General features: G+C 36.3%; 1 protein-coding gene across 3 annotated transcripts in view; it reads right to left on the bottom strand.

Annotated features, from left to right (window-relative positions):
* Positions 1-18,196, bottom strand: part of SCRN3 (secernin 3) — a 33,630-nt gene that overhangs the window by 13,037 nt on the left and 2,397 nt on the right. For all 3 annotated transcript variants that reach the window (XM_086718926.1, XM_025935214.2, XM_086718927.1), the window contains exons 2-5: positions 18,011-18,179; positions 16,346-16,527; positions 14,374-14,573; positions 12,183-12,395 (exon numbers count right to left, since the gene is read on the bottom strand). In XM_086718926.1, the coding sequence (XP_086575052.1) occupies positions 12,183-12,395; positions 14,374-14,573; positions 16,346-16,527; positions 18,011-18,169 (754 nt within the window). In that variant the 5' untranslated portion in view covers positions 18,170-18,179. The remainder of the gene's footprint in view (positions 1-12,182; positions 12,396-14,373; positions 14,574-16,345; positions 16,528-18,010; positions 18,180-18,196) is intronic.

The following is an 18,196-nucleotide window of genomic DNA, read 5'->3' as shown; positions in this document are numbered from 1 at the left end:
AAAAATAAATAAACATTTAAAAAAATTTTTTTAAAAAAGAAACAATTTTGAAATGCAGACAAAACTTAATACACCAAGATGTACACTGCAACATGGTAAAGACTGGAAAAGGACCAAATAGCAAACAATACTATCTGTTACTTGCCTGTGTCCTACCTTCCACTAGTTATTATGTTCCAGAAGGTCACAGACCATATCAATCATATCTGCTGCTATGTGATCTCATGTCTAGCATAGAACAAGTTTTCACAAAAGATTTAACAACAAAAAAAGTCAATATGGAAAACCTAGATAAAACTACACAAGTCTTAGAAACACAAAAGAAAATTTCAATAAATGGACAGCCATATCTTGTTCTTGAATAGGAAGGCAATATTATTAGATGTCAATCCTCCCCTAAAATAATCTATAGTTTTGATTCAATTCCAGTCACACCTCAAAGAATGTTTTGGGAGGAGAAGCTGAATAAAATTATTGTAAAATTTATCTGGAAAAATGATCAGTCAAGGATGGTCAGGAACATTTTGAAAGGGCAGAGTAGTGAAGATATCCTTGTCCTACCACATAAAAAGAAAATAGCAGTATTGCAAATTCCCTCATTTTGTTCTTTGTTCATACAACAAGTATTGAGTACTTACTGTATGTACTTACACTGTTTTAAACAAAACTGGACAAATACAGTAATCTAATTTACACATGGGTTTACTTAGGAATTAATTTGATCAAGTTGGTTGACATTTCAAATCAGTAGAGAAAGATAATCCATTTAATCATTAGTACTGGGATCACTGGATAATCATTTGAGTGGTGAGGAAAACGGTAGAATCCTAATTCATACTTTATTTTAGAATGATTCTAGAATCATCATAATTTAAATTTACAAAATAAAGTTAGAAATATAAGATGTAGATAATCATTTCTGGGGGCACCTGGGTGGCTCAGTCAGTTAAGCGTCTGGCTCTTGATTTCGGTTTGGTCCGTGAGATCAAGCTCTGTGTTCGCACAGAGCCCGCATGGGATTCTCTCTCCCATTCTCTCTGCCCCTCCCCTCTCTCACACACTCTCACACACTCACTCTCTCAAAATTAAATAAACTTAAAAAAAAGATAACCATTTACGGTATAGTAAAAACGACCTTTCTCAAAGGACATCAATGCTAGAAACCATTAAGAAAAATTCCATATAGTGCAGTGTCTGAGAGACTCAGTCTCCCTCTCCCTCTGCCTCTCCCCTGCTCATGCTCTGTTTCTCTCTGTCTCAAAAATAAATAAACGTTAAAAAATGTTTTAAAAAAAGAAAGATTCCATGTAGGACAAAATCAACCATTATATTTTTAGTTTTCTATTTATGCCAGCTATTTTTCCTTTTTTCTCCTTCCTTGCCCTCTTGAATTTTTCAAGTGTTTATTATTTTACTTCTCCCCTGTTTATTATTTATACATTCTTTTATCATTTTGTTAGTTTCTCTTGACTTATTACAATCTGCCTTAAATTAATTATCCATTAACCCAAGGACCTTACAACACTTTAACTCCACTTACTGCCTCCAGTCTTTTGTGCTATGCTCAGACATTTAATTCTACTGGGTTTGTCTGAGTCTTCCGAGAAGCAGATGCCATGACATATGGTTAAATGTACAAGGACTTTATTAGGGAAAATGACTATGAGGGAAAACGCCTGTGAGAGAAAATGAGGAGGAAGCTAGAGTATGATGGAAGTCCCAACCTGGGTTTGGAAAGTTGAGAGGGAAGAAAAGTTGAGTTGGAAGTATCCTAGAATGCCACACCATCTAAGAAAACCTTTGCAAGCCTATCAGGGGTTCCTTGACCCAAAGTCGGCCATTGGAGGATTCCCATGATCCCAGGAATTCCTTAGTCTCCCTGCCTCTTTCAGTCATTGGCAAGGAGCAGCCTGTGGGAAGCATAGTCTCAATACTACACAAAATCCATGCATGACATATTTTGAACACTGAAGCTATGGCCATTGGTCATAAAATTATCATTTTAAATACTCCATATTCATTTAGTTTTACCCACTTATTTCCTGTTTTTGTTGCTCTTCATTCACTCCTGCTTACCTTGCTGATATCCGAGATCATTTTTCCTGCCTGAAGAATGACTCTTACTATTTTAGTGCCAATTGGCTACTGACAAATTTTGTTTTATTTCAACTTCATTTTTGGAGGAGATTTTCACTGGTATTGAGTTCTAAATGACTAGTCATTATTTGTCTTCATCACTTTAAAGGTGTCCTTTACAGTCTTCTGGATTCCTTCCCATCTAGTAAAAAGTTAATGGTCAGTCCCATATTTGCTCCTTTGAAGATAATATGTATCTTTTCTCTCACTGCTTTTAAGATTTTCTCTCTGTTGGTTGTTGTTTGGTTGGGCTTTTTCCTTTAGAAATCTTACTATGATGTGCCCAGGTATGGTTTCTTTTCATTTATTCTTGTGGTGTATAGAGCTTGAAGCTGTGGATTAATGACTTTTATTAGTTTTGGGAAATTCTTGGCCAGTATCTCTTCAAATATTGCTTTTGCCCCTCCATGTTCTCTCTGTCCTTTCCTGCTGAGACTCCAATTACATATGTGTGAGACCTTTTCACTGAGTCTGAGATGGCTCTCACACTTTTTTTTTTTAATGTTTATTTATTTTTTTGAGACAGAGAGAGACACAGCATGAGCAGGGAAGGGGCAGAGAGAGAGGGAGACACAGAATGTGAAGCAGGCTCCAGGCTCTGAGCTGTCAGCACAGAGCCCGACGCGGGGCTCGAACTCACAAACTGTGAGATCGTGACCTGAGCCGAAGTCGGACGCTTAACCGACTGAGCCACCCAGGTGCCCCTCTCACACTCTTATCTATATTTTCTAAACTTTTATCTCTCTGCTTCAATCAGGAGAGTTTCTACTGATCTTCCAGTTAATAATTTATTTTGCTAAGTCTAATCTGTTATTAAACCAATCCATTGAATTCTTAATTGCAGTAATTAGAATGCTATAGTTCTATTATTTCCACTTGATTCTATTTATAGATTCCAGTTCTCTGATGAAATTCTCCATCTCTTCATCTAATTTTCTTGAACATATAAAACATACTAATTTAAGTCGTTGTCTGATAAAGCTATGTGGGGAAATACGTTCAAGAATTCCATATATTTACATAAATGGATTAGAAAAAAGTTTAGGGTGGAAAGCTGCCACCATGGGGCGAAAGCGCCCAAGGTTAACTAGTGAGATTATTGTAATGGAATCACGCGTAACTTGTTATATCACCTGCAGGAAATTACTTTCCATCTGGTGCCAATATACTATTGTGCTTTGATCACAAACTCCACTTGTCCCCCCAGACCCTTTGCTTCTTAGACACACAAGTTAACAATTACTATCTGATTGTTCTCTTCATGTTCACCACGTGTGTAAGATCTTGTTTTCTTCACATCACCATGTGTGTAAGATCTTGAGCGCTCAATAAATACGCAGACAAAAGCTTTGTTTGGGGCTCTTGTCTCCTCCCAGACACTAGTCTCTCTCGTATTCAATTCTATGTCTGCTCTCTTGCTGCACAGGAGAGAACTCCAGACTCCTAGTCTGTGACAAAGCTAGTTTGTGGATACCAATGGGTTAGCTTCTATTGTCTATTTTCCCTTGGTTTTTGGTCATTTAGTCTTATTACTTGGCATGTCTGATAATTTTTTACCCAATGTTGGAAACTATGAATGAAAATTTGTAGAAGCTCTTCATATTTTCAACAGAGGATTTAATTTTCTTCTGGTAAACACACAGAATATAGGTAGATTACCTACTGATCCAGTTGTGACTGGCCTGGTCCCTGTTTCTTCTTTCTCCTAAGTGTAGCTTTTCTGGGCTGAAAGGCTGGGGTGTTTCCCAGGCCTCTTCTTGATTGGCAATCAAATTTAAGTTTTGTCCCTAAAGCCTTGTGAGAGTCCCACATCTCTACTTAGCTTTTTAAGCAGTTAGCAACTACTTTGGTCTTGATTTCTCAGTGTCTCATCCTACATATGTGCCGCTTAGAAGTCAATGATTGCTTTAAGGAGAAATTGTGACAAGAAGGTCAGGTGCTTCTCAGAGTGTAGATAGTCTTTTCTCAATCTGTTGAACCTAGACCCTCATGTCCTAACTGTTTCAGGCATTCACCTATGCCTTCATACAGTGGCTTTTATTCCTCCAGCTTTTTTGTTTTATTCTTCCAGATTTTATAGGTATTCTTAGAGGGAGGTTAGTCTAACACTAATTACTCCTTAATAACCAGAAGCAGAAGTCCAGCTCTGTGCTCTTAACCCTCCACTGTTGTGCCTCCCACCAGTCTCTTTTTACCCTCACGTAGTATCATTTTCTCAATAACAGTAATGAACATGATAGACCCATATTGGAACAAGTACAGTTACAATAAACCCATAAAACATATAGTTCCTGGTATCAGATATTTTCAGATACTTTATATTGACAATGTTTAGGAGCACCTGGGTGGCTCAGTCAGTTAAGCATCTGACCCTTGGTCTCGGCTCCGGTCATGATCTCACGATTTGTGAATTTGAGCCTCACATCAGGCTCTGCACTGATGGCACAGAGCCTGCTTGGAATTCTCTCTCTCCCTCTGTCTCTGTGCCCATCCCTGCTTTCTCTCTCTCTTCCTCACAAATAAATAAGTCAACTTAAAAAAAAAAAAGAGGAAATGTTTGACTACTGCATTAAAATTAGTTCTAAAGAAACAAGTAACTTCAACATGGTTGACCACAGCTATTTGTTTGCTCTCTCCTAATACCCTACTACAATGACAGTAAAGGAATAAAAAACGAAATAACCCACAAAGAAAGCATGAAAAGCAAGCATTTCTGCCCCCTCCCATTCCCATGATATATGGGAATAATTAAAAGAAAAAAGCTTACAGCAAGTCTGTACTCAAGATGTGATTCTGTGACATTTCAAATTAAAATAAAACTGACTTCCATATAAAATTATGTTCCGTCCTCAGTCAGTCAACATGTTACCAACTGTTTTATGTTAATAGCAAATTTTCCATTTCTCCACAGGATAGCTATGACTTCAAATTCAAGAAAAATAATTTATAGATAACTTGTTATAGGAGCAAATCTTTCTGTTAATTTTGAGAAAATGCAGGAAGAAAAAAAAAGGGGGTGTACCTGAAAACAGCCCTTCACATTAAAACTAAACAATAAAGCAACTTCTATCTATCCACTTCTATCAGACACATAGCTTCTGCACCTAGTGAGATTTTAAAATGATTCAAATCTAAATTCCTATAAATGGCAAGTTTTAATGAAAACAGTGTCAGAACCATAACACTGCAATAATATAGGTATTATGAAAATGTTTTCTGTATTCAAAACCTGCAATTCTCAAAATGAAGGGAGGATTTACATGATCACTTGACTAGGATAGCTATAAGTAATCCACTAGCACGCATTGAATAAGTACTGAGATCGCAGTAGCAGGGTTCAGTAAAATGAATGCAAAACACAGGGTGCAATTTCATTGCAATTTAAACTAGTTATTTAAAATACATGAGTGAATATAGATACAATTTGGATATACATGCAGCACAGTTAATAGCTATCAGGTAGCTGGAAAGACGAGAGGTAGGCTCTTCCATCTAGAAAAATCATAGGAAAAATTAACTATAATGTACTAGTAGACAATTTTCTATGAAAGTATTGGGAAGACATTTATTCTTTTGGCAAAGCACAGAAAGCTGGATGAACTGTACTTTACACTTGGGAAGAAAAATAAGTTTCATGTCAGATGCAAGTCTTGCTATAATCATGTATGCATTTTAAATCTATAACTCAGTTATTTTGTAGTTAAATATAACAGAATTAATTATTCTGATGCAGTTGCTAATTAATTTATAATTACCTCTATTTTTTCTTTTGTCCAATTACCCTAAACCTTACGATTCCTGACATTTTCCTCTCCACCTGAATTATGTGTTGTTATTCTTCATTTTTTAAAAGGAATACCTGCTAATTTATGTCCTGAGCCTCTAAATTTATTGCCAGAAAAAAAGTACACAACAGCAATCTTTGTTACATTATCTGTAAGTTATGGCTTAATCCAATGAACAATCCTTTGTTAACTTCATCAAAAATACTTATGAAACACACACAACATATTACTGCAAGACACTGAACTAGATGCTGAGAGAAATGTAAGTTCAAATAAGAGAGTCCATTTTTTTCAGTTTCATAGAGGAGATAAACGAGCAGTTTCCTCATTCATAAAATGAAGCTAATACCCAATTCATAGTTCCCTGGAGAACATAATGTAATCACTTAGCACAATGTCTAGCCCTTGATAGCTTTTAGTAAATGGGAATAGATATGCTGCAATTGCTACTCCGTCTCTACTTTTACAACAATAGTAAGTCTAAAATTATAATCCTTGGGATAACACATTTTGGCATTTTCTTTTTTTTTTTTTTTAACTTTTTTTTTTTTTTTTTGAGACAGAGAGAGACAGAGCATGAACGGGGGAGGGGCAGAGAGAGAGGGAGACACAGAATTGGAAGCAGGCTCCAGGCTCTGAGCCATCAGCCCAGAGCCCGACGCGGGGCTCGAACTCACGGACCGCGAGATCGTGACCTGAGCTGAAGTCGGCCGCTTAACCGACTGAGCCACCCAGGCGCCCCCATTTTGGCATTTTCTACATATCCATCCACATGAAAAAAAAAGATCATTTAAATAAACTATTTATTAAATGACAAACTAACATTAAGAAACTTTACAGGAAACCTTTCAAACGGTGAGACATTTTGCTGGAAAGCAAAATGTAAGTAAGATACTAAATACTTTGAAAACAATGATATTAAGGCATTCTAAAAAGTCACAAAATTTTTTCTGCTATACCAAATAGATAACATAATTGCTTTGTTTAATGGATACCTAAGAGGCAAATACCAATCACTGATCTCTGAGTAGTTGCTTTCTCATTGATTTACAGAACCATATTATCCTTCAAGTGAAGGAATATATTAGTCACATATTTTGGAATATTAGTGGAATGACCCATTCAGTAGTTATTTCACTCAATAATCTAAATAAAAGGTGTTTTTCTGGAGTTCTTCGGAGGCAAAGGGACAAAGATACATTACAAGTTATTTTTTAAGAATTAGTGGTAACTAGAGGAGGCTGGCTGGCTCAGTCAGTTAGGCATCCAACTCTTGATTTTGGCTCAGGTCATGATCTCAAGGTTTGTGAGATTGAGTCCCACATCAGGCTCTGTGCTGTCAATGGGGAGCCAGCTTGGGATTCTCTCTCTCCTCTCTCTGCTCCCTCCTCTGCTCATGTTCTAACTCTCTCAAAATGAATAAATAAACATTTTTTAAAAGAGTAGTAACTGGGGCGCCTGGGTGGCGCAGTCGGTTAAGCGTCCGACTTCAGCCAGGTCACGATCTCGCGGTCCGTGAGTTCGAGCCCCGCGTCGGGCTCTGGGCTGATGGCTCAGAGCCTGGAGCCTGTTTCCGATTCTGTGTCTCCCTCTCTCTCTGCCCCTCGCCCGTTCATGCTCTGTCTCTCTCTGTCCCAAAAATAAATAAACGTTGAAAAAAAAAAATTTTTTTTAAAAAAAAGAGTAGTAACTAAATATAAAAATGGAAAGATATATTAATTAACAGGCAATTTAAAAATCACAATTTTTTAACAAACATAAGAATATGTCTAATCTTACTAGTAACAGATCTATATTTTAAAATAATAACATGTCATGAATAGACACTTCTCCAAAGAAGACATCCAGATAGCCAACTGACACATGAAAAAATGCTCAACATCACTCATCATCAGGGAAATACAAATCAAAACCACAGTGAGATACCACCTCACACCTGTCAGAATGGCTAACATTAACAACTCAGGCAACAATAGATGTTGGTGAGGATGCGGAGGAAGAGGATCTTTTTTTGCACTGCTGGTGGGAATGCAAACTGGTGCAGCCACTCTGGAAAACAGTATGGAGGTTCCTCAAAAAACTAAAAATAGAACTACCCTACGACCCAGCAATTGCACTACTAGATATTTATCCAAGGGATACAGGTGTGCTGTTTTGAAGGGACACATGCACCCCAATGTCTATAGCAGCACTGTGAACAATAGCCAAAGTATGGAAAGAGCCCAGATGTCCATTGATGGATAAATGGATAAAGAAGATGTGGTATATCTATACAATGGAGTATTACTCGGCAATCAAAAAGAATGAAATCTTGCCATTTGCAGCTACATGGATGGAACTAGAAGGTATTATGCGAAGCGAAATTAGTCAGAGAAAGTCAAGTATCATATGACTTCACTCATATGAGGACTTTAAGATACAAAACAGATAAACGTAAGGGAAAGGAAGCAAAAATAATACAAAAACAGGGAAGGGGACAAAACATAAGAGACTCTTAAATATGGAGAATAAACAAAGGTTACTGGAGGAGTGTGGGAGGGGGGATGGGCTAAATGGGTAAGGGGCATTAAGGAATCTACTGAAGTCACTGTTGCACTATATGCTAACTTGGATGTAAATTAAAAAATTAATTAAAAATAAATAAAGGCAATGAGATATTTAAAAACTGTTTATAGAATAGGGTAAAAATAGAGATAGAAGAAAAGAAAAATAAAGATAAAAACCATACAATTTAAAAAATAATAAATAAATAAAATAGTAACATGTCATTTTTGCCTACACAATTTATTAAGGTTGAACAAAAATAATATCCTACATTGATAAATATATTAGAACGGCACTCAGATATTGCTGGTAGAAATTTAATTTGATGCAACTTTTCTGGTGGCCATTTTGACAATGTGTTTCAAAAGCCTTTAAACATGCATATGCTTTGACCCTACATTCTACTTCTAGAAACATATTCTAGGAAAATAATCATGAATGAGAATATAAATAAGGTATAAGCATATTACATAATTTTCAGTACTGAAAAACTAAAAACAACCTAGATAATGGGGAATTTGTTAACTAAAGTATGAGTCATACAATCAATCATTACTATATAATGATTATAATACAACCATATGGAAGTAAACAAGATATCACAATATTAGAATACCATGCATCTTTAAAAAAATTTTTTTTAATGTTTATTCATTTTTGAAAGACAGAAACTGAGCACAAGCAGGGGTGGGGCAGAGAGAGGGGGGGACACAGAATCTGAAGCAGGCTCCAGGCTCTGAACTGTCAGCACAGAGCCCGACATGGGGCTCAAACTCACAAACCACGAGATCATGACCCAAGCCGAAGTGGGACACTTAACCACCCGGGCGCCCCTAGAATACTGTGCATCTTTTAAAAATGAGAAAGTTCTGTACATATCAAAACAGAATTATCTATATTATATATTTCTAACTAAAGAAAAGTTATGTGCAGAAATGTGTATATGGCATACTGCCATTTCTGTAAAAAAAAAGAAAAAAGAAAAAATTACATACACATATTTGTTTCATTAAGCATATATTATATCCGGAAGACATAAGGGAATACCTACGGAAAAAAGAAATGAGTATCTAGAGACAGAGTAGGAATATACTCTTGTATACTCTTGTGTACCTGTGGATTTTGAATCATGTGAATATATTTCTATTTCTATAAGTAAAATAATGTCATAGAATATTAAATAACATAGGAAGGAGTTCTGCTTTCAATTAAGCTAAGTAAGTTCCTATCAGACCAACCCTCCCTTAGATAACTATAAACTTGGGATGTAATACAAACTCTCAGGCACCTGCGTGGCTCAGTCGGTTAAGTATGTGACTTTGGCTCAGGGCATGATCCCGAGAGATCATGGGTTCGAGTCCTGAATCAGGTGAGCTTGAGCCCCACTTGGGTGAACACAAGCCCCACTTTGGGTGAGCCCCACTTCTCTCTCTCTCATTGTCTCTCTCTCCCTCCCTCCGTCTCTCTCTTTGCCCTCACTTGCACCCTCTCTCTTTCTCAAAAAAATACAGACTACCTGAAGGTTCTTTACAGTGAACAAAAGCAGGAAAATTCTGGAGGGGGACATTTGGAAGATGGGATGAAACACAGGATAAATTTCCTATTTGTGTTCTGGCTTTAGCTCAAGGGAAGGCCACAGTCAATGCTGTGCAGTATTGTGCAGGTATTTACAGAAAATCTCCGTCTTTCTGGCTTGAAGAACCAGAGGTCAACCACAGGTACTAGAAAGGGAAGGAGGAATCCCATAAAAGATGGAGTTACAGAGAAGAACCCACAAATTCTGTGGGAAAAAAAAAAAACCCGCCCAAATCTTCATCTGCTGTGTGAATCGCCATGTCAGGCAGTTTGCAAGCAGCTCAGCTAAAGATGAAAGAACTTAGCTGAAATTTGAGTTGCCCGCCCGTTGGGTTTACAGATTGAGTACAACCAATTAAATTGTCTGCCAAATCAAGAGTTATTTCTTTTTAGGTGAGTTTTGGTGGTTTGTGGCTTTCAAGGAATTAGTTCATTTCCTTTACTTATTGAATACACTTAGAGCTGTTTGTAGTATTCCTCTATTACCTTCCTTATTGTGCTGTGGTTGATAATGATATTTCTCTTCCTGACATATAACTTGTGTTGTTTTCCTCTTTTTCTTTGTCAAACTGTCTACAGTGTATCAATTTTATTGCTCTTTTCAAAGAACCAGCTTTTGGTTTGATCAATTTTCTCCACTGCTTTGTTATTTTCAATGTTATTGATTTCTGCTCTTGTTTTTATTATTTCCTTACTTGACTGGGATTTTTGTTTGGTTTGGTTTGTTTGATTCATTTTGTTTCCTTTCTTTTTTTTTATTTAAAAAAATTTTTTTAATGTTTTTTTATTTTTGAGAGAGGGAGAAATGGACCACAAGTGGGGGAGGGTTAGAGAGAGGAGACACAGAATCCGAAGCAGGCTCCAGGCTCTGAGCTGTCAGCACAGAGCTTGACGTGGGGCTCAAACTCACAAACCAGGAGATCGTGACCTGAGCCCAAGTCAGACGCTTAACCACCTGAGCCACCCAGGCGCCTCCATTTTGTTTCATTTCTTAAGGTTGAAAGTTTAAGTATATTATTGATTTAAGACCTTTCTTACTATGTTCTGTGAGCACTAAATGCTATAAATTTCTCTGTAAGCACTATTTTGCTGCATCCCATAAATTTTGGTATATTCATTTTCACTTCATTCCACTCCAAATATTTTCTAATTTCCCTCGAGACTTCTTTTTTTGACCCATAGATTAAAAGTATGTTGTGCAATTTCCAAGTATTTGGGGACTTTCCAGATATCCTTCTAAAATTGATTTTTAATTTAATTTCATTATCACCAGAAACCATCCTTTGCTCACTGTTTCTTTTAAATTTGGTAAGATTTGTTTTATGACCCAGGATATGGGTAATCTTGATGTTTGATGTGCACTTGAAAAGAATATATGTTACACTGTTGTTGGGTGGAGTATCCTATAAATAATCAGTTAGATATAGTGGTTGATGGTATTATTCAGGTTTTTTATTATCCTTGCAGATTTCCTGTCCAGTGGTTCTTCTGATAACTAAAAGAGAAGTACTGAAGTCTCCAATTATAATTATGAAATTGTCTATTTTTCCTTTGAATTCTGCAAGTTCTTCATGTATTTTGAAGTTTTGTTGTTAGATACATATCTATTTACCAGAGAAACATAATAAGCCTAAAATAACCTTTCTTTGATTATGTAGTGTCCCTCTTTCTCCCTGGTATTTCATCTTGCTCTAAAGTCTAATTTGTCTAAGGGCACCTGGGTGGCTCAGTCAGTTGAGCATCTGACTTAGGCTCAGGTTTGTGGGTTCAAACCCTGCATCAGGCTCTGTGCTGATAGCTCAGAGCATGGAGCCTACTTCAGATTCTGTGTCTCCTTCTCCTTCAGCCCCTCCCTGCTCATGCTCTGTCTTTCTCTCTCTCTCTCTCTCTCTCTCTCTCAGAAATGAATACATGTTTAAAAAAATTTAAAAATAAAAGAATTATTATCCTCTCAAAATTATATAGTGCTTCAGTCATCTCAGAGGAAAAAAAAGCTTACAATATCAGTTTACAAAATTTCAGTTTAATAAAACTATATCTCTACTAAGAATAATTCCCCCCAAACCAGATTTTATCAGATCCACATTATACCTAGACAAAATATAATTTTTCATTCTGATATTATTTCAATGATAAAATTACCTTTGTGCTTATTCAGAAGCTTGTAGCCTTCACAGTATCTGCCTGGTGAAAGCATCATCTTGGCTGTGTCAAGATAAGAGTATGTTGCAGCAAAATCAAACTCCGTTTTACCATCCCACCAACCTTTCTGCTTAGCATAGTTTCTCAGGTCTGGATGTTCCCGATCAATCTTGGTTGTTATAGAAAGCTGATTAGAAATATTACGAACTCCCTCTGTTTTCAAAGAAGAACAAGGAAAGGGAAGAGAAAAATTACATTTAACATACTGTATTTATCTGTACATTATAATTATTAACCACTATTTAAATGTGAATGTAGGGGCGCCTGGGTGGCGCAGTCGGTTAAGCTTCCAACTTCAGCCAGGTCACGATCTCGCGGTCCGTGAGTTCGAGCCCCGCGTCGGGCTCTGGGCTGATGGCTCAGAGCCTGGAGCCTGTTTCCGATTCTGTGTCTCCCTCTCTCTCTGCCCCTCCCCCGTTCATGCTCTGTCTCTCTCTGTCCCAAAAATAAATAAACGTTGAAAAAAAAAAAAATTAAAAAAAAAATTAAATGTGAATGTAGACTTCTATTACACAAAGACATAAAAGAATTACTTAAAAAAATTTTTTTTTAAGTTTATTCATTTTGAGAGAGACAGAGCATGTGAATAGGGAAGGGGCAGAGAGAAAGGGAGAGAGAATCCCAAGCAGGCTCCATACTGTCAGGACAGAGCCTGACACAGTGCTCAATCCCACGAAATGTGAGATCACGACCTGAGCTGAAGTCAGACACATAAGTGACTGAGCCACGCAGGCACCCCCTAGACGTTACTTTTTAAGAAGTAGTCATAAATAATATTAGAACAGATATATAAGACTTTTCAAAATATCATGGCACTAAGTTATAACAAATTTTCAACTAAAAAACAAAACAGGTGGGAGGGAGGAGAGGGTGGGTGATGGGTATTGAGGAGGGCACCTTTTGGGATGAGCACTGGTTGTTGTAAGGAAACCAATTTGACAATAAACTTCATATATTGAAAAAATAAAAATAAAAAATAAATAAAAAACAAAACAGAAGAAACAATAAAAACCAGTTCTAAAGAGATCATAGTAAATAAAAGAGATCACGAAAAATGAAAATTGATGAATGTTTTAAAACGGATTTAGAATAACACTCTGACAAGTAGAAATCAATTGCCCCCCAATTAGAAAATAATAAAATGTCTAAATTCACTTTTATATCTTAACAAACACACAGGCAAAATATAAAATGAAATGTCCATCAAAACTGGCAATGACTTATTTTGAAAAATAACATCCAAATTCTCCAAAGCTCAAGGCTACCTTCATGAAGACTTTCTGAATTTTTCCAGTCCACAATTACTTTTCCCTTCGCTAATTGTTCACAGCATCTATGTGCCTGAATCATTCATGCAACATGTAATATTTTCTCATGTGTACCTTATCTCCCCTGTAAAACTAGGAGATCCAGGAGGTAAGTACATAGGAAGTACATGATCATGCTTAAGCACAAGACTGTACTCTAATGAAAGAATATTGAACTGAGAGTCAGGATGGAAAGATTTAAATTCTAAGCCTTTCAATCACTGCCTTGAGTAAATCACATCCCTTTTCTGGATTTCCTTACTTTAAAAATGAAAGGAATATTTGATCACAAAGAAACCATGAAAAACATGTAAAGCATCCCAAACCAATCAAATTGTGTTACTTTACTCAGTGTTTATGCTTTACTATAATATCAACATATTCTTTCCAACCCTAATGGACAGACACAAATCCCCAGCAACACTCCCCTTGCCTTACCTCCTTATGCATGTGTGATCAAATTTTTGAGTTCAGCCCAAAGGTAAATGAGGAAGAAATGGCAAGGGGTTATTAAGTGGAAAAGTACTATAAAACAGCCAAGAGCAGCTGCACAGAAAATATATACAGGTCATATAAAATTAATATCATAATATGAAAAAGAGATAACATCATCTTTTCCTCTTTTTCAGAAAAGTTTTTTATAGTGCTCTTTCACTATTACATTCTTTCACATTTTTTTTCATTTCCCCTGCACTTTAACCCTTTACTGCACTGGATTATAAATCTTGAGAAACAATTAAATGCAATGTCTACAGTTAAGGGGGTTATTTTATTAATTGTAAAACAAACTAAAAACAAATTAAATCATGAGAAGTTGTCCATACCTTGTACTTTTTCTGCTGCCCAGTACTTCCCTGCAGTCTCCAGAATCCAGGCTTCTTTCCTATCAGCTATCAGGAAACTGTTGTGATAGCTGAATACCATCCTACCCTCTGAACAATTTCCACCCTGGCCATATTTTTCTAATAGATCAACAATGACATTGAGGGCTTTTTCAGCTGTATCAGCTCTTTCAAGGCCAAGTCTAAAATAAAAATATTAAAGTTCTCAGATTAAAATAACTTTCCATTATTTTTCTTAAATAATTTCATGTACATGAGATTTTATTTTATATTCAAAATAAAAGTTCTTTTTTAAGAACTTTATCTGTTTTAAGTTAACAGATAAACTGAAATCCAACTTTAAAAAAATTTTTTTTAACGTTTACTTATTTTTTTTTCATTTTTTTTTTTAACGTTTATTTATTTTTGAGACAAAGAGAGACAGAGCATGAATGGGGGAGGGTCAGAGAGAGGGAGACACAGACTCTGAAACAGGCTCCAGGCTCCAAGCTGTCAGCACAGAGCCCGACGCGGGGCTCGAACTCACAGACCGCGAGATCATGACCTGAGCCGAAGTCGGCCACTCAAAGACTGAGCCACCCAGGCGCCCCAACGTTTATTATTTTTGAGAGAGACAGAGAGACAGAGACAGAGCACAAGAGAGGGAGGGGCAGAAGAGAGCAAGAGACACAGAATCTGAAGCAGGCTCCAGGCTCCAAGCTGTCAGCACAGAGCTCAGTGCAGGGCTCGAACTCACAAACTGTGAGAACATGACCTGAGCCAAAGCTGAACGCTTAACTGACTGAGCCACCCAGGCACCCCTGAAATCCAACTTCTAAGCCATTCCTTCTGAAGTCAGTTTGAAATCATGAAAATAAAGTTTTTGGAGTGAAATAGCTCAATGTTAAAATTCCAATGTGGTAACTTATTGCCAAGTTGCTTTATCTCTGTACCTCAGGTATCTCATCTGTAAAATGAGGATAATAATATATGAGGTTACTGTGACAATTAAGGTCTGATAAAGTATATTTGGTATTTCCAATAAACCATAATTTTCAACCCCTTCTCTCAATGATATTTGAGTCTTCAAATTACATGCCTATATGGGCATACTTTGGAGATAATGCAGGAGCAGTTACAGGCCACTGGAATAAAATGAATATTGTGAAAAGTGAGTCAAATGAATTTTTTGGTTTCCAAGTGTATATAAAAGTTATGTTCACACTATACTGTAGTCTATTAAGTATGCAACAGCATTACGTCTAAAAAAACAATTATATACCTTAATTTAAAAATTAATTTAAAACTATTGCTAAAAAATGCTAACCATTATCTGAGCTTTCAATAAGTTATAGTCACTGATTACAGATCACCATAAGAAATATAATAATAATAAAAAGTTTGAAATAGTGTGAGAATTGGGGCACCTGGGTGACTCAGTCAGTTGAGCATCCAACTCTTGGTTTTGGCTCAGGTCATGATCTCACAGCTCATGAGTTCAAACCCCACATCGGGCTCTGTGCTGACAGTGCAGACCTGCTTAGGATTCTCTCTCCCTCTCTCTGCCCCTCCCCCACTCATGCTGTCTCTGTCTCCCTCAAAATAAATAAATACACTTAAAAAATATACAAATACAAAAAATAGCGTGAGACACAAAAATCGTGTGAGATACCAAAATGTGACACAGAGACACAAAGTGAGCAAATGCTATTGTAAAAAATGGCACCAACAGACTTGCCTGACACAGCACTGCCACAAACCTTCCATTTCTAAAAAATGCAGTATCTGTGAAGTGCAATAAAGGAAACCATAATAAAGTGAGGTATGCCTGTATTCTAAAGCATTTGAACACAAACTATGAAGTATCGACATCCCCAAAATGGGACAAAAATAGGAAAATAAAACTGGCAAGAGTTATGCCAAAATTAAAATTTTAGACATGGTCTATACCAGAAAAATATAATTAAAAAATAACCTGACAAGATCCATGCCCAGTAGCGCCTCTTCATCACACACTTCTTCTCTTCCCCATACAGCTTCATTCCCAATGCAAACTCCATGCTCGTTGGCTCCCATTTCTGCCCCCCATAACCAAGCTGGGCGACTGAGGACAACAGCATATGTTTCAGGAACTTGATCAATTTCTATGTAAGTACACTGTAAAGAAAGGCATAACAACGACCATAAAACCAAAAAAGAAAAAGTTACCAAATTCTAGAATCCTAAAAATCAGAAGACATGCCCGTTATGAAATAAAGTATAACTAACTTAAAAATTTCAATAATAAAGTCATTACCCCTAAAACATATTCAGAATTGACCCTAAAGCTTTTATTCATTCAAATATTTACTAAGCATCTCCTCTTATAAAGTACTCTACTAAGAGATATGTTAGTTACAAAGATGAATTAGATACAGATCTTGCTTTCAAGAAACTAAGACTTGCACATTAACTAAAATATAACAAAATGTAAAGCATAAGGGCTGTGAAGAAAAATAAAAATGAGGTGCTAACAGAAGCTCAGTAGAGAGATAGTTTCTAGTTGTGAAATCTTGAAACATTTTGTAGAGGGGGATGTATTGAGTTGATGCTTAAGGGAGGAGACCTCAATCTCAATGTCTAGTATTTCTTAATTAGTGACCTAAGTCCCATATGTTAGCCCTTACATACAAGAGAATTGCTTGTATGAATTACATACAAGAGAATTATGTAGCATGTGAAAGTCAACCATCTGGTATGTCCACAGTAGTGAAAAGAATAAGAACCACTGGCTTCAGAACAGGAGAAATTTAAACATAAAGAGAGAAAGTGGAAAGGGACCCATGATGAATAAATAGTCTCAGCAAAAGAAAAAAAAATTTCCCTCTATACAGAAAACATCTTATTTAATATATTTTATTATTATTATATCAATAAAATGAAATCTAAAAAATATATGTTAGCAATAAAAGCATAATATGAAACTTTAAGTTCCGTGTTGAATGGGTTTTTAATAAAAATTTTTTAAAGGATCATTTAATTAATGTGTGTACTACTGAATGATTGCATAAAATGCATATTAATAATGTAACCACAGGGCCCCATAAACCTTTTTTGATGTTAAAACTGTTATTTCCAGAGATTGGAATGACTTTCTCTATTCTACACCAATCAGAATCCTTTTTGGCTATCAAACTCCAGCTGAATCCCAGCTCCTGGGGAAGCCTTCCTCAATCTCTAGTCTGAATTAATTGCTCCTTCTCTATTGCTGACACAACTTGTGGCTCTTATTAAAGCATCCCACTTTACAATGGGGTTAATTACATATACATCCTATCCCTCTACTAGACTCTAAGCTCCTGGAAGACAGAACTAGTCTTGACAGCAGGCGTTAAATCCTTGCCCTATTTGACATGCTTGCATATGATAAACATTTAAATATTTGATCAAAGAATCAACAACTATTTCTATTGTTTTTTCAGCTTCCTCCAAATCACTGAAATAAAAGACCAGAAGTCTAATTCTGACTCAAATTATTTTTCAAATTTAAATTCTTGAATTTTTAACTTCTAGAGTCTCTGCCAAATAACTAGCTAATTAAAAAGCTGCTTATGATACTTTTAAAGAAAACTATTGCTAACAAAACATGTACTTCACCTACCTGAAGATGTTCTCTCAGGTTCTCATGAACTGCAGCAGGAAAATAAACTACCTCCTGTACTTCATCACACAATCTATCTGAATTTTTTCCAAAAATAATCCTGTTATCAACCGTTGCTGGAGGTAATGCCACTAAAGTATCACAGGAACAAGGTTCCATTTTTTAAAAACTAAAAAACATATAGAA

This window comes from Puma concolor, chromosome C1 (genome assembly GCF_028749965.1).
Source record: "Puma concolor isolate L17-30 chromosome C1, mPumCon1.1.hap2, whole genome shotgun sequence".
NCBI classification, from domain to species: domain Eukaryota; kingdom Metazoa; phylum Chordata; class Mammalia; order Carnivora; family Felidae; genus Puma; species Puma concolor.
The sequence above is the reverse complement of the archived record's forward strand: the minus strand, read 5'-3'. Positions and strand labels throughout refer to the sequence as shown.